General features: G+C 44.7%; 1 protein-coding gene across 1 annotated transcript; it reads right to left on the bottom strand.

Annotated features, from left to right (window-relative positions):
• Window positions 1–1,248: 1,248 nt before the first annotated feature.
• On the bottom strand, window positions 1,249–4,808 carry LOC142139351 (uncharacterized). Its single transcript, XM_075196882.1, has 2 exons — window positions 3,877–4,808; window positions 1,249–3,675 (listed from the first exon to the last, which is right to left on the bottom strand). The coding sequence occupies exon 2, from the start codon at window positions 3,431–3,433 to the stop codon at window positions 2,141–2,143; it is 1,293 nt and encodes a 430-aa protein (XP_075052983.1). The 5' UTR covers window positions 3,434–3,675; window positions 3,877–4,808; the 3' UTR covers window positions 1,249–2,140.
• Window positions 4,809–17,736: the final 12,928 nt, after the last annotated feature.

Below are 17,736 nucleotides of genomic sequence, written 5' to 3'. Positions count from 1 at the left end.
CTATCCCTTTAGAATGCAGCAACTTTTTTCCCTCACAAAAAATGTTCCCTCACACAAATATTTGATAGCTTATTTGTACACTGAAATTTAAAGTTGATATTTGTGTGTTACATGAAAAAACAGTCAGTAGTTAACTTATGTGTAAAACAGAACACTTATTTGCACCCCTTCCATTGTAACATGGTTTTGTCCAGGAGACTGAAATGAGAATCCTCTTCATTTAAGAACCTTAATGAATCAGGCCCGACGTTACCATTTCCATAAACTTGAGAAGAGACTCTCTGTTATTCTCCCACTCCTCAGCCAATGCAGATGCAGGCGGGTACTTGCAGCATGACAACTCAAACATCACTTCCATGCAGTTTCCCCAAATGTAATTGTAATCCTGCATCCCACCTATATAGAGCAAAAATCAGACTGTTAGTACACCAAAAAATGAGTGAATCAGAATCATATTATGTATGAACATAGCGGTAAAAGCATACTCATTTAAAAGGTTATTTAATGAGGAAATATGAAACCTATTACATTTGGCATTTTACCCTAATCCCCGAAGTGCATTGAAGAAAGTTAGTTAGAGTTAGAAAAGAAGATTTTTACTTACCGTAAAATCAATTTCTCTTGCTCCACTGGGGGGACACTGCGACACATTGGGTATAGTAGTGGGTATGGGAGTTCAGGCACTAAAACTCTATGGTTTTTACTCCCCTCCTCTACTATGCCCCTCCTCTCCTGGAGAACTCAGTTTTGACTAACCAAGTGTACTATAAGGAGAAGCCCTAAAAGGGCAAAGAATAGAGGCATAACATTTACATAACAAACTATTTACAGAGCAAGGGAGGGAGCGCAGTGTCCCCCAGTGGAGCAAAAGAAATTGATTTTACGGTGAGTAAAAATCTTCTTTTCTCTTTCCTACCAATGGGGGACACTGCGACACATTGGGGACATACCAAAGTTGCCCCTAAGGGAGGGAACGCTCTGGAACTGCTGCGCGTAAAACTTTTCGGACAAAACTCGCATCTGAGGATGCGAATGCTTTCAATCTGTAGAACTTAGCAAAGGTATGAACTGATGACCAAGTGGCCGCTTTGCAAAGCGGTTCAGCCGAAGCACCATGATGCGTCGCCCAAGAAGCACCAACTGCCCTGGTAGAGTGCGCTCTCATTAAATGAGGAATAGGCTTAGATGCTCGAACATATGCCAGACTGATGGTAGAAGTGATCCACCGCGCAATAGCCTGTTGCCTGTTTAGACGCTGGCCAGCTGCGCTTTATTGCATTATACAAGACAAAGAGATCCTTTGTCTTGCGAACCGAAGCTGCACAGTCTACATAATACCGGAGAGCCCGAACTACATCCAGCAACTGTAAGTCATAGTCCAAGGACTCAGAAGACATGGAAGGAGAAGGTGAACCAGGCTGGAACGCCGGAACTACAATCTCCTGATTTAAATGGAACCTAGAGACGACCTTTGGAACAAAGGAGGGTTTTGTGCGAAGCACCGCCCTATTCTCGTGGAACACCAGGAAGGGAGAAGAACAACAAAAGAGCTGCCAGCTCCGACACTCTCCTAGCAGATGAAATAGCTAAGAGAAAAACCGTCTTCCAAGTTAGATGGTGTAACTCTGCCATCTGAAGAGGCTCAAATGGTGGAAGGCAAAGAGCCCTGAGCACCAAATTTAGGTCCCAGGGTTCCACCGGATGAGTAAACGGTGACTGAATATGAAGAACCCCCTGCAAGAAGGTCTGGATCTCGCTGAGAGACGCCAGCTTTCTCTGAAAATAAATTGAGAGTGCTGACACCTGTACTTTAAGCGAACCCAAACGGAGTCCTTTATCAAGACCCTCCTGCAAAAAGTCCAACAACCTGGGCAGGCTAAACCTGGATGTATGGACTCCCCGCGACTCACACCAGAGAATGTATACTTTCCAGACTCTGTGATATATGGTGGAGGAAGATGACTTTCTATCTCTGATCATGGTGTTAACGACCCGAGACGAGAACCCCTTTGCCTTAAGGACTAACAATTCAATCGCCACGCCGTCAAAGCTAGCCGATTTAAATCGTGGCAAAGAAGGGGGCCCTGAACTAGAAGGTCTGGACGCAAGGGCAGACGAAACGGCGGACCCGTGGACATTTTTAGAATGTCCGAGAAACACGCCCTGCGAGGCCATGGGCTACTAAGATGGCGGGAACCCGCTCTCTCTTTAGTTTCTTCAGAACCCGCGACTGAAATGGAATTGGTGGAAACAGATACACGAGTCTGAACCGCCATGGAATGGTCATGGCGTCGGAGGCGTGAGCCAGAGGGTCGCGGGATCTGGCGCAGTACAGGGGAACCTGATGATTCAGCCTGGAAGCCATGAGGTCTATTTCTGGCATTCCCCATCGTTGAACCAGGAGAGCAAAGGTCTCCTTGCACAGGGACCATTCGCCTAGATCAACTTTTTGTCTGCTCAGAAAATCGGCTTCCCAATTTTCTACACCTGGAATGTATACGGCCGAAATCCGAGGAACATGGCTCTCTGCCCATAACATGATCTTGGCTGTTTCCTGCATGGCCCTCGTTCCTCCTTGATGGTTTATGTATGCCACGGCCATGGCATTGTCCGATTGAATCTGAAGAGGCTTCCCTACAAGGAACCTCTGAGCCTCAATCAAGGTCCTGAGAACTGCCCTGAGCTCCAAAACACTGATTGGCAGAACAGCTTCCTGGGAAGACCAGAGACCCCGAAACCTTAAGGATCCCATGACTCCCCCCCAGCCTAACAGACTTGCGTCTGTGGTAACTAAGGTCCAGAGGCCAGATTGGAGGGACTGACCCTTGTCCAGATTTTTGTGGACAACCACCACGTCAGAGAAAGCCGAGTCGGTCTCGACAGGCGGATGATCTGCCTGTCTAGCTGATTGTGAGACCCCGACCACTTCCGAAGGACCTGCAGCTGGAGAGAACGGAAATGGAACTGTACGAACGGGACCGCCTCGTACACTGACACCATAGTCCCCAGCAGCTTCATGCAGCTGAGCATGGACACCTGAGGACAAGCCAACAGATCCCTGGTTTTGCGCTGGAGGGCGCTGATCTTGTCCTGAGGTAGAAAGACTCTCTGTGACACTGTGTCGAACAGTAAACCCAGAAAGCGCATGCGCTGAGCTGGGATAAGGGAGGATTTTGGAACATTTAGGATCCACCCATGGGCTTCCAAAAACTCCATTGTGGTCTGCACCTGACAAGACAATATTTCCGCTGACGGAGCCTTCAGCAGAAGATCGTCCAGATAGGGAACTACAGTGATTCCCTTCTGTCTTAGCATGCTCGCCATGATCTTGGTGAATACTCGAGAAGCTGACGCCAGGCCAAAGGGAAGGGCCCTGAACTAAAAATGGTCTGGGCCGACCGCAAAACGAAGCAGGTAATGATGGCGACTCCATATGGGAACATGGAAATACGCATCCTTTATGTCGATGGAAGCCAGGAATTCTCCCTGTTCCATGCTCGCGATTACTGTTCTGAGGGACTCCATCTTGAACCGCTGGGCAATCACCTGTTTGTTTAGGGACTTTAGGTTCAATATAGGACAAAAAGTTTAGTCCGCTTTGGGTACCAGAAAAAGAGTGGAGTAAAACCCCTGACCTCTTTCCTGCATCGGAACCGGAACAATAACACCCGACTCCTGAAGCTTTATTACCGCCTTCAGAAGAGCCTGATGTCTGAGAGGGCAACCAGGTACCGGAGATGACAGGAACCTGGGTGGGGGAGGATGGTGTAGGTCTAAAATGTATCCTCTTGACACGAACCCCCGCGTTCAAGCGTTCGTCGTGGGTGACCACCACTGACGCCTGAAGCGAAGCAGACGTGCCCCCACCCCCGATACCTGAGTGGGGGCGTAGAAGTCATGCCGAGGGCTTATCACTAGGGCGTGAAGCTCCTCTTCTGGCAACACCCCTGCCTTTACTGCTCCCTCCTCTAGGGGCTGGAGGCTGGTTCCTGGGAGTACCACTCCGGGCTCGGGAGAAGGGACGAAAGGAACGAAACCGAGCCTGCCGAGGTCTGCGGGAACCCATGGGGAGAACATTACCTTTTCCCCTGGTGGCCGCCTCAATTACCTTCTCCAACTCCGCACCGAACAGAGTGACTCCAACAAAAGGCAAAACCTCTAACGACCTTTTGGACTCTGCGTCCGTGGTCCACGAACGTAACCATAAGGAACGTCATGATGCAATAATTAAACTGCCTATTCTGGCATTCACAGCTATTGCATCCATGGAGCCTGACCCACATAATCCGAACTCTCCTGAATATGCTGAACTAGGGAGAGGAGGTCTGCCCGCGGAGTGTTATTTTGAATTGCCTCAATTAACTGCTCTGCCCACATCTGAACGGCTTTATTTGCCCAAGCAATGGACCTCATGGGTTTAAACAAGCTACCCGAAGCTGTATAAGCAGAACGGAAAGCGTGGTCGCACTTTTTATCCGTAGGATCTCTCAAAGACACCCGCTCTTGTGTAGGGATGGCTGAGGATGAGGATAAATGGGCAATAGGTGTGTCCACCCAGGGGCGCACCCAGGGGAGGTTTCCTAGTCCCCAGAAACCCTGTCCTACCTGGGGTGTCTCACGGGACCTGCCACTACTGCTTGTAATCATCTTCCAGTCAGTCCCCTGCTGTGTGAGCACAGCTCTCTGCCGGCAGTGTGGCCCCGCCCCTTCCTCTCACACGGGCAGCATGGGTGTTATGCAGGAGGCAGCAGCAGAAGAAGGTAAGAATGTGTGTGTGTGTCTGTGCTTATCTGTGCATATGACAGTGTACATGTCTGTGCTTATCTGTGTATATGACAGTGTACATGTCTGTGTGTTTGATCCTGTGTGTGTTTATGTATGTAAGTATGTATGTATGTGACAGCTTACATATCTGTGTGTTTGATCCTGTGTGTTTATGTGTGTGTGTGTGTTTATGTATGTATGTGTGTGTATGCTTACATATCTGTGTGTTTATGTGTGTGTGTGTTTATGTATGTGTGTATGTGACAGCTTACATATCTGTGTGTTTGATCCTGTGTGTTTATGTATGTGTGTGTGTATGTATGTATGTATGTATGTATGTATGTATGTGTGTGTATGTGACCGCTTACATGTTTGTGTGTTTGATCCTGTGTGTGTCTGTGCTTGTCTTTGTATGGGACAGTTTACATATCTGTGTGTTTGACACCGTGTGTGTTTGTAGCCACGCCCCTACACATACTGGACACGCCCACTTGTATCGTGGCGTGGAAACCCCCCTCCTCGAATCCTGCCCCTGCCACCCTAGGAGACGTCTCCCATTTAATTGAGTCTTCCGCTGGAAGAGGATAAAGACTCTTGAATCTAGCGGGCATCACGAACTGTTTCCCTGGTCTTACCCAGGCGTCCGTTACCATTTCCACCATCTGAGAAGAGGTAGGAAACGATGTCAATTGAGACTTAGACCTTTTAAAAATGGAAAAACCTGCAGGAGCCGAAGGTTCAGGCTCTGGAAACCCTAAGGTATGTCTAATATTTAGGATAAGGCTGTCCACATTACTGGCCGAGGCCGGAGCCATACTAAATGAGTCTTCCTCCAGGGCCTCCAGCTCTAAATCCCCTTCCTCATCTGAGGAATGATCAGAAGCTAGAGAACGCACCCTAATATCATCTCTTGTGCCCCGTTTGGACCCGCGGGAGACTGCAAGCAGACGTTCCTCACTCCGAGCTGCAGAACCCTGGGATGATGGGCCTGCACTGTCTATAGGGATGCCCTGTGAGGCCTCTATACGTGCGGCCCGCTGCTCTGCTGAATTTTGAGTTATGCTGATTACCTGTGTGTTCGCTGCAGTGTGTTCACGTACCTCAGCGGCTTTCAACATCACATCGGTAAACCTTTCCATGGTGGCTGCAAAGGATTTCACCCAGAGCGGCTCTTCCATGACTGCCGGTGACTGTACCGGGGCGGGACGCTCGAGTGCTGCGGTTTCGCATGCTGCACAAAGGGCATTTTTATCATGCTGTCCAGATGGAAGCTTAGCTCTACATTTGGCACAAACAAAATACATCACAGACACTCCAGAGGGTCCCTTGTCAGAGGTCCCTTTGTTAGACATTATTGCAATAATAAAAGATAAGAACTTTTTTTTTTTTTAATATATATATATATATATATATATATATATATATATATATATATATATACTGTGTCACAGAATATATAACACCACTAATATGTCCAACAGAAGACCCCAGACAGTATTACAAGACTTGTACACTAGATCTATATACCAGGTTACAAATTGTAATAATACTCTATTAACCTCTTTGCCAATATAAACAGTTTGCCAGTGAATGTTCAATACACACTAGTGACAATCAAATGCAGGTATATTTTTTTTTTTAAATCCAGTATTTTTATTGAAATTTTTTAAGATATAAACATACTAAACAACAAAAAGAAAAGTAAAACAATCGCATACATATCGGAATTAAATGACGGAATTTACAAGATTACATTAAAGCATAATAATAATAAATGTGCTATATTCATTCAGGATCATACATCGTAAATGCTTATACATAAGTATGTTACACATGCAGGGTTTATTACATGGACTCAGATACCTCTTATAAGAACTGCGGTAGCCATACATTTAAGTAGATAGAGCATCTGTACTAGATGACATAGGATAGAATGGAGACTCTAACCATCTGTACCATATATTCTCAAATTCCTTCAGAGCCTGTCTGCTAGTATAAACAAATCTCTCGTGCCTTATGGTGGTATTGACCAGTGCCTTCCAATTTTTAACCGTGGGACTCGTCGGGGCCAACCACAGCCTCGCTATACAGACCTTAGCCAACATCAATAACTGTGAAATGTACATTTTTGTCAGTTTATTAACTTTCCCCTTCAATCGGAGCCTAAAGAGACAAGTGACCGGTGAACTAAAAGACACTTCAATTCCAGTAACCTGAATACATCTCCTGATCCTTCGCCAGAAGATTTGTATACATGAACACTCCCATAGAAGGTGCCAAAAGTTAGCATTGATCGAATTGCATTTCGGACAGTTAGGGGTAGCATCCGGGCGAAATTTTGCCAATCTAATAGGGGTAAAGTAGGCCCTGTGTAAGATAAACACCTGTATTTGTTGAAATTTTAATGATGAAGTATAACCTTTAGTACTGTCTGTAACCATTTCCCACTCCTTGTCTGATAAAGGGGCACTATCTATTTCCCACTGATTCCTCAAACCATCCAAATCATCTGCAGTGGATTCATACAGAAGACATGAATACATTCGAGAGATCAGACCTCTATAACCCAAGGCCTGTAATTGTTTCCTCAGTGGATCCACCCCAAACACCAAAGTCTCCCCTTTAAATTGTGTGTTTAGGGCGTGTCGTAACTGAAGGTAAGAATAAAACATTGTTCTGGGTACAGAGAATTCCCCAACCAACTGTTCGAAGGATTTAAGTACATTTGTATCATAAAGCTGACCTACCGACACCACACCCAACCGAGACCACTCCCTGGCCCTCTTCACAGTATTCAACTTCTCAAATTTCTTTGCCCCCCAGATAGGAGTATATGGATCAATGTCAGTTTGTTTCATTATTTTATTACAGATTGTCCAAATCTTAACTGCCTGAATCAGGAGCGGAGGAGCCCGCATACCAAGCCGCCCCGCCAGCAGTGACTGTAAGGGAGTGTGATTAGAATTAAATTGGTGTACCAACACCCAATGTAGCTCATGGTAATCGGGGTCCGAAACCCATGCCTTAAGGTGGACCAATTGAGAGGCAAAATAATATAATTTCAAGTTAGGAAGTGCAAATCCACCAGAAGATCTGGATCTATACAGCGAGCTGAGCTTGACCTTAGCCCTTCCCCATCCACAAACCAATGAAATCAAATAGCTATCAATGCATCGGAAAATGGAGGGTGGAATATATACAGGTGACTGCTGGAGTATATATAAAAACTTTGGCTGCACCATCATCTTAATTAAATTTATCCTACCGGAGACAGAAAGTGGGAGCTTCTTCCATACATTAGTTTTTTCTTTAATGTATTTGATCTGGGGCCGCAAATTAAGTTCTACATATTCAGCGGGGGTATTAGAGATCCATATTCCCAAGTATTTGAATTTCGATGCCCATTTTAACTGTAAGCCTTCTGGCATTGTCACGGGAAACTCCCATCCCAGAGGGAACACGCTAGATTTATCCCAATTAATTTTTAGGCCGGAAAAAAACACAAATCCATCAACCACCCGCAGCAAATGTTTTAGGGAAGTGTCGTGATCTGAAAGGAACAACAGCATATCATCTGCATATAATGCCACCTTATCCTCTCTGTGCTCTGATCTAAGTCCCACAATTTCTCTATCATGCCGGATCTTACAGGCCAGCGGCTCTATTGCTAATGCAAACAGGGCCGGAGACAACGGGCATCCCTGTCTAGTACCCCGCTCTAATTGAAATTGTTAAGAAAGATGCCCATTGACACAGACCCGCGCCACTGGATGTGAATACAAAAGTTTAACCCATTTTATAAATTCCGGGCCCACTCCAAATCGGGACAATACCTCCCACAGGTATGACCACTCCACCGAGTCAAACGCCTTGGTTGCGTCCAAGGACACCACAACTTCGCTCTCAGAAGAGGGTGACCGCACCTGCAGGAGAGTATACAGCCTTCTAAGATTGATAGACGTGGACTTGCCCGGCATAAACCCCGTCTGATCCAGATGAATTAATTCCAGCACCACTCTACTTAACCTCAAAGCCAGTAATTTTGCTAGAATCTTAACATCATTTGACAAAAGTGAAATCGGGCGGTAGGACTCAGGGTACAACAAATCTTTCCCTGACTTAGGCAGCACCACCACTATTGCCTCTGCCATTGAAGGGGAAAGAGCGCCAATCTCACCCAGCTCGCTGAATGTATCCAACAACCTAGACACAAAAAAGGGCCGGTGTTTTTTATATAATTCAATTGGGATTCCATCTACTCCAGGGGCTTTACCATTAGGGAATGACATAATAGCTATATCAATCTCTTCAAGAGTAAAGGGTGAGTCCAAAAACTCCCTACTATCATCGGAGAGGACAGGAAGGGAGATACTATTCAAATACTGCTGTAACGTATCCATGTCATATCTGACCCGTGACTTATATGTATTCGTGTAATATTTATGAAATACCTTAACAATATCAGGCATCAGATACTTCTTAACCCCACTGTCATCACAGATAACCGGTACTGCTGCATCTGCCCTCTCCGCCCTTGTCAGATAAGCCAGGAAGCTACCATTTCTATCGTCCTCTGCATATCGTACATGCTTAGAAAACAGAAATTTACGTTTGGATTTCTCAAATACATACTCTACCCACTCTCTCTGGGCCAACTGCCATGTCCCCCTTGCAACCTCAGTTTTGTCCGCAATGTATTGTGCTTCTAAGGATTTACACTTTTTCTCTAATATCTGTTCTTTTTGTCTGGACGACTTTTTAATTTCAGCTTTGCCAGCAATTAATGTCCCCCTTAGGAAAGCCTTAAAAGTGTCCCAAACTATAGGTGGCCTTGCTGTTACCAGATTATCTACAAAGAATCCTTCCCACTGTGTCACCAAGGTCGCTCCTGTACCCATCAAGGAGAGCCAGAAGGGATTTAATTTCCAAAAGGACTGGCCTCTATCAATTGCAAAATCAATAGATAGGCAGAGGGGCGAGTGGTCAGAAATTCCCCTGGCCCTATATTCCACGCTCCTTACCAGAAATGCAGGTATATTTTTAGTCAAAAATGATACCACACAGCAGAGAAGAGAAACTTTAGCCTGCAGCTCCGTGTCTGAGCCCAAAATGGCGCCTCTGCACTGCAGGGACTGAAGATGGAGGCAGGAATCCCTTCTCTGGCTCCACCCACCGACAGTTAGAATTTAAAAATAACCTCTCCTCAGCGCTACTCCGATCAGCGTATACTAAAGTTATGGCTGTCGGAGGCTAACACACAACACGCAGAGTTACATGCCCAGGCAGCGTGTGCGTTTTCCCCTCCTCACATCAGCGCCGCTCTCTATAATAGAGCGAAGCGCTACACAGTCCCCGCTGCTCGTTGTCCCCGGGGAGGCGGGGGGAGGGAGGAGGGGTGCTTGCCGGCCAGACCTTCGGCGAGGAGAGATAGATCCCTTATCTCCCCCGCGTGACCTAATTATACAGTGACCCAAACTATATAACTGTATGGGCACCTAAAGCCCTAATGGCTGCCAAAAATACTAAAATATATTTAACCTCGTGTCTAGGGGATTGACCTGCCGGCAAGAAGGTGCAAGGAAGATATAGGGCACAGCCACTTCTTACCTTGCGCGGGGATCAGAGTGAAGGAAGTCCAGGACTGTTCACTCACTCTGGGTCTTGGGATCGATCTCACCCTGATAAGAAAAAATAAAATAAAAACATGTACAAATCTAACTAAACAGGGTATAGGCAGGAGCCTATACGCCAATGACCTGACTCCTAAGGCACTAACAAAAACTGAGTTCTCCAGGAGAGGAGGGGCATAGTAGAGGAGGGGAGTAAAAACCATAGAGTTTTAGTGCCTGAACTCCCATACCCACTACTATACCCAATGTGTCACAGTGTCCCCCAGTGGTAGGAAAGAGAAAGTTAGAATTTCAGAGCTCTTCATTTTATTTTTCTAAGCTCTTTCCATTATCCCAGTGATTTGTATAAGACATTATACAACTACTCCGCTCCCTCTCCTCCACTGCATGCCCACTTCTAACTCACCTCTTCAACCTGTCTCGCTCCACTGGCACATTTCCATCGTCCTTTAAACATGTGCTTATCTCACCTATTCTAAAGAAACCCTCTCTCAATCCAGGCTCTCTCTCCAGCTACCACCCTATTTCTCTCCTCCCCCTTTCCTCCAAACTACTTGAGTGATTAGTATAAAAACACTTCTCTCACTTCCTCTCCTTTCATTCCATTCTCAACTCTCTGCAATCAGGCTTCCGCCCCCAACATTCCACTGAAACTGTTCTCACAAAAGTGACCAATGATCTACTTACCGCAAAGTCTAAGGGTCATTTCTCCATACGTATTCTCCTGGACCTTTCCGCTGCTTTTTACACTGTTGATCACCCTCTTCTCCTACACACTCTTCACTCCATTGGCCTTTGTGACAGTTCTTTTCTGGTTCACTTCCTACCTGTCGAACAGCTCCTTTATTGTTTCCACCTCTGACACACCCTCCCCTCCACTCCCAATATTGGGATCCCACAAGGGTCTGTTCTTGGTCCTTTACTTTTTTCATTGTACACCTCTTGTCTTGAGGCACTAATTCGCTCATTCTGCCTCCAATACCACCTCTATGCTGATGAGATCCAAATCTATATCTCTTCCCGTGGCCTCTCTCCTTCTGTACTATGTCGTGTAACCAACTGTCTTTATGCTATCTCCACATTGATGTCCCAACGATACCTAAAGCTCAACATGTCCAAAACAGAGCTTATTATCTTCCCAAAAGGAACAAACACAGAGACAAAAGAGCAGTCTGTTGATAGGTTTCCAGTTTAGGAGCGGCTAAGCCCCCCCTTTTTTTGGATCTAAACATTCGTTCTCTAGAAAGCCTAGACCTCCTTTTGTTCCAGATGAAATTAACCGCAATAGTATAAAAAATTTTAAGGAGGGACATAGGAACTATAAATGGAATGGAGCGGAACAGACACAGAATCTTCGGGAGCAACATCATCTTTACCGCTGCCACTCTACCCATCCAAGATATTTCAGAGTTTGCCCATGACTTTGCAAGCTTATCAAACTGACCCAGTAATGGCTGATAGTTACATTCAATGACTAGATTAGGGTCCATAGGTATACGTATGCCTAGGTATGTCATATACAGGGGACACCACTGAAATCTATAAAGCGATTTCAAAGAATTCAAAACTTCCTGTGTGAGGGTCACCCCTAAAACCTCTGTTTTCACTGTTTGGCTTATAATAGGATTTTACTGAGTATTCTTGCAGGATTCTAGCTACAGCAGGGATAGAAGACTCAGGATTTGTGATAAATAAGAGTACATTGTCGGCAAAAAGACAAATCTTATGGTGATAGTTACCGATAACAGAGCCTTCCACTTCTTCAGCCAATGTGATCTTAGCAGCCAAGGGTTCTTTAGCCAGGGCAAAGATCAGAGGAGAGAGGGGGCAGCCCTGTCTAGTATTGTTAGAGATCTGGAAGGCCGAAGAAAGGAATCCATTGCTGAGAACCCTAGCCGAGGGGATAGTGCACAAAGTAGCTATGGCTTGAAGGAAAAAACCTGCAAAACCAAATTTAGAGAAGACAGCAACCATATACTCACATGTGGATTCTAACGAACGCCTTCTCTGCTTCCAAAGACACTAATAGTAAAGGAACAGAACTAGCTGAGTGAGTCTCTAAAATGTTCAGGACCCTCCTAGTGTTATCTGAGGCCTTTCTTCTGGGTACAGATTCCACTTGGTCTAGGAGGATTAACTGCGAGAGGATAGGATTTAAGCCGTTGGCAATCGTCCTAGAAAATATTTTAAGATTTAAATTAAGCAGCGCTATAGGTCGATAATTGTGGCAATACGAGGGATCCTTTCCAGGTTTTGGGACGGTGAGTATTTGAGCCTCAAGCATTTCTGCTGGAAAGAACGTATCCTTAGTGGCAGAATTAAACAACTTGGTGAGAACCGGGATTAGCTCGGGCTAGAAGGAGGAATAGAAGTCCAGGGTAAAACCATCTGGACCTGGAGCCTTCCCACGCTTCACAGCTTTTATAGCGGCCTTAACTTCTTCCTCCGTCCAGTCCGAACACAGAGCCCCAGCATCCTCAGGAGATAAGGATGGAAGTGAAACAGAGGTGAGAAAATTATTAATTGACTCAATGGAGGGCTGGGTCAGAGGTACATCTTTCTTTAGATTATATAGATCTTCATAGTAAGAGGCAAACCTGTTCGCTATAGAAAGGGGGTTAGAAATATGAATGCCCTGTGGGTTACGTATAGATTTGATCCTATTGATAGCATTTTTTCCACAAAGTTTATGGGCCAGCAGTTTGTTAGCTCTATTACCTAATGTGTAAAATTTCTGTTTTAGCTTAGCTATAGCATTATTTATGTGTAATAGGGAAATCTCGTTAAATTTTCCTACGCAGATTTGCTACATCAGCCTTAACCTTAGTGTCTTGGGGATTTACATATGTGTTTTTAAATTGAGAGCTCTCAATTTAAAAACACATATGTATGTCCAAATATATAGGACTCTCACTGTTTAGAGTTAGGACCACCCTATTAGCAAAAGCGCGTGGAGTGGCGGGTGGCTTAAACATACATTTGCAAATGTGTGCAACTGAGACTTTTGCATTTTTATGTTCAAGTAGAAATGGCAGCTCCTTTGCTGGCTATAGCAGTGTGCTGGGGAAATTTTCTCTGTGTTTGTTCCTATTAGGATAACCCCACCCTTTCAAGCACCTGCTATGAACCTATAAATGTATTGAGCAACTTCCACTTCTGTACTTATTATCTTCCCTCCTGCCAGAGTCACCACCTGCCCTCAAATTTCCCTCACTGTCAGTAATACCACAATTTCCACAGTCTCCCAAGTACGCTGCTCTAATGCCACACTTGAGTCTGCCCTCTGCTTTATTCTTCGCATCCAGACTCTCTCCCAGTCCTGTTGACTCCACCTTAAAAACATTGCCATAATACATCCTTTTCTTACTCACTTTACATGCTAGCAAAACTCTTATCCATTCTCTCATCATCTCCCATTTTGACTACTGCAACCTCCTGCTATCTGGCATTCCTGATGCCCATATATCCACATTTCAATCCAACCTAAATGCTGCTGCAAGAACGATCTCTCTCTCTCACCGCTCCACATCTGCTGCACCACTTTGCAAATATCTACACTGGCTCCTTGTGTCCTCCAGAATCAAATTCAAATTACTCACCCTTACCTACAAAGTCCTCAACAACACTACCCCTGCATACATCTCAAATCTCATATCAAAATACTCCCTCTCGCCCCCTTTGATCTACCTCTGACCTGTGCCTTGTCTCATCTCTGGTAACCACCTCTCACTCCCACCTACAAGACTTCTCCCGTGCTGCTTGATACTTATGAAATTCCATACCACGCTCAATCAGACTTTCCCACAGCCTTCAAATCTTTAGATGCTCTTTGAAAACCCATCTCTTTTTTAGATGTGACTTTATCCCCGATAACACTATTTACACTAATGCACCCTCACATCTGTCCCAATATCCACTCTGAACCACACTCGCTCCTCTTGTTTCAGCTGTGCCCTCTTCCACTTAAAATGTAAACTCTCTAATGAGCAGGGTCCTTCATACACTTTGTTTTCATGTCTATATTTATTTTGTCTACCTTGTATGTACTGTATTTCCTACTGTACGACGCTGCGGAGCACTGTGGCGCCTTACGAATCTATGATAATGATAATAGTAATAATAAATACGTATACGTATATATATATATATATATATATATATATATATATATAAAGTTGGGATACTTTACTTTAAATTGTAATTTCCAGAATTTTTAGTTCTTATCTATATTAAAATGCTGTATGTTTCTTGTAGTTTGAAAAATTCTGACACCCAATAATTATCAAAGGCTAATATTTCAACAGCCATTAACAAAAACACATATAAGGAGAACAATAACCAAACATGCTCTAAAGCTTATCTGAAATACGTTGTTCCGCTCACAAAAAGATAAGGAAAATTATAGTGTAGTATATTTGAAAATGTAATGAAAATTCAAATATTGTGATTGTATATGCTTATCAGTGTGAACTGTATATTAAGAACTTAAATTATCATTCAATGGTCCAGATCCCAACATTTCAAATAATTTTTTTATTTAATATACATAAAATGATAGTACATTAATCGTACAGTTATGGCCAAAAGTTTTGAGAATGACACAAATATTATTTTTCACAAAGTCTGCTTTCTCAGTTTTTACAATGGCAATTTGCATATACTCTGAACTGGGATAAATTTACTCATATACTCTGCATTTACATATGCTCTTGCATATACTCTGTTGTTTTTGGGATAAATTTGAACTTTATCCCAAAAACAACATTTCCACTGCATTTCAGCCCTGCCACAAAAGGACCAGCTGACATCAGGTCAGTGATTTTCTCGTTAACACAGGAGAGAGTGTTGACGAGGACAAGGCTGGAGATCACACTGTCTTGCTGATTGAGTTGGAATAACAGACAGGAAGCTTTAAAAGAAGGGCGGTGCTTGAAATAATTATTCTTCCTCTGTTAACCATGGTTAACTGCAAGGAAACACATGCACTCATCTTTGTTTTGCACAAAAAGGGCTTCACAGGCAAGGCTATTGCTGCTAGTAAGATTGCATCTAAATTAACCATTTATCGGATCATCAAGAACTTCAAGGAGAGAGGTTCAATAGTTGTGAAGAAGGCTTCAGGGCACCAAAGAACATCCAGCAAGCACCAGGACCGTCTCCTAAAGTTGATTCAGCTGCAGGATCGGGGCACCACCAGTGCAGAGCTTGCTCAGGAATTACAGCAAGCAGGTGTGAGTGCATCTGCACACACAGTGAGTCGAAGACTTTTGGAGGATGGCCTGGTGTCAAGAAGGCCAGCAAAGAAGCCACTTATCTACAGGAAAAACATAAGGGACAGACTGATATTCTGCAAACAGTACAGGGATTGGACTGCTGAGGACTGGGGTAAAGTCATTTTATCTGATGAATCCCCTTTCAGGTTTTTTGGGGCATCTGGAAAAACGATTGTCTGGAGAAGGAAAGATGAGCGCTACCATCAGTCCTGTGTCATGCTAACAGTAAAGCATCAGAAGACCATGCATGTGTGGGGTTGCTTCTCAGCCAACAGAGTTGGCTCATTCACAATTATGCCTAAGAACACAGCCATGAATATAGAATGCTTCCAAAATATCCTCCAAGAGGCACTTCTCACAACCATCCAAGAACAGTTTGGTGATGAACAATGCCTTTTGCAGCATGATGGAGCACATTGCCATAAGGCAAAAGTGATAACTAAGTGGCTCAGGGATCAAAACATCAAAATTTTGGGTCCATGGCCAGGAAACTCTCCAGACCTTAATCCCATTGAGAACTTGTGGTCAATCCTCAAGAGGCGGGTGGACAAACAACAACCCACAAATTCTGACAAACTCCATGTATTGATTAGGCAAGAATGGGCGGCCATCAGTCAGTATGTGGCCCAGAAGTTGATTGACAGCATGTCAGGGCGAATTACAGAGCTTTTCAAAAAGAAGGGTCAACACTGTAAATATTGACTCTTTGCATAACCTTAATGTAATTGTCAATAAAAGCCTTTGACACTATGAAATGCTTGTAATATTACTTCAGTATACCATAGTAACATCTGACAAAAAGGTCTAAAAACATTGAAGCAGCAAACTTTGTGAAAACCAATACTTGTGTCATTCTCAAAACTTTTGGCCATGACTGTACATTCAAGTTCAAACATCAAGCTTATCTTCAAGGAGTCCAAGCAAGATTCTATGAAAAATGAGACATCCCAGGCCAGGAAAGAAAGAGTCCCAAATTCAATGTGGAGACCTCCAGACAAGCAGCAATGTACCAGATAGGCACAAACGCGTTTCGTTGGATGACTTCCTCAAGGGGTGCATTCTAGATGAATGAAAATTGTGGGTATAAATAGTCCCTTCCACCAGCCATATCCAATCCGCTTCCTGTATAAGGAAGCACCATTCTGTGTGAGGCGCATGCGTCACTTCCGCCTCTCGTGACGTAATTTCAGCACAGCACCGATGCAGAAATGACGTCACGAGAGGTGGAAGTATCTGTCACATGTGAGGAAGGGGGACAAGGTTTCATTGAGTCTAATACCTTCACCCAGAGGTGGAACTAGCGAGCTGTGGGCCCCAGTGCAGGGAAGCTGGGAGGAGGGAACCTGTGCCCCCTACCCTCTGCATCTGCCGTGCAGCGGGCCCCATCCTCTCCATGGGCACCGATGCATAGCACCTGTCGCACCAATGGTAGTTCCGCCACTAGCTCCACCCCTTCCTCACATAACTAGGTGGGGTTGCCTGTCTGTCAGGGGCACAATAAGAGGGCAGGATCCCAACTGATCTTCTTAAATTGGGACAGTTGGGAGGTATGCTCATAGTTGCCTACTTTTTAAATCTGTACTCCGGGAGATTGGAGCACAGATCATGTGACAGAGGGTAGGATGGGTCGTGACGTCATTACGCCACTATAGCCCAGCCCCTACCATAAAATACTGAAATTCAAGGTATTGAATGATGCAATTAAGCACCGCCCCCTGCTATTCAATGGCGTGAATTTCTGCATTTTACAGGGTCTGGGAGGTTTGCCTACTCTTTCGGAAGTCCAGGAGGACTACCCAAAATTTCGGGAGAGTAGGCAAGTATGGATATGCTGTATGGACTTGCATACTATGGCATACTTACCAACTTTCTGAAGTTGGCTTCCGGGAGCCTGCCGGGGAGGTGGTCAGGGTGCGCGTCATTTTGGACCCGCCCCAGGTGACATAATGACGCAAAAGCGTCATTTTACACCGGTGGTGGGGCCAAATGCCGCAATTCTCAGAGAATAGCGGGATTTCAGACCAAAATTCTACCCACTTCACTAGGAAGTGGGCAGATTTGTGAGGCTG

The sequence above is a fragment of the Mixophyes fleayi genome, chromosome 2 (assembly GCF_038048845.1).
Source record: "Mixophyes fleayi isolate aMixFle1 chromosome 2, aMixFle1.hap1, whole genome shotgun sequence".
Classification (NCBI taxonomy): Eukaryota; Metazoa; Chordata; class Amphibia; order Anura; family Limnodynastidae; genus Mixophyes; species Mixophyes fleayi.
Note: the sequence above shows the minus strand (reverse complement) of the source record. Positions and strands in the feature narration are given on the sequence as shown.

What these genes read in the sequence shown, in the direction of transcription:
- LOC142139351 (XM_075196882.1), bottom strand. Translation starts at nt 3,433, where the DNA reads ATGGAGTCGCCATCATTACCTGCTTCGTTTTGCGGTCGGCCCAGACCA.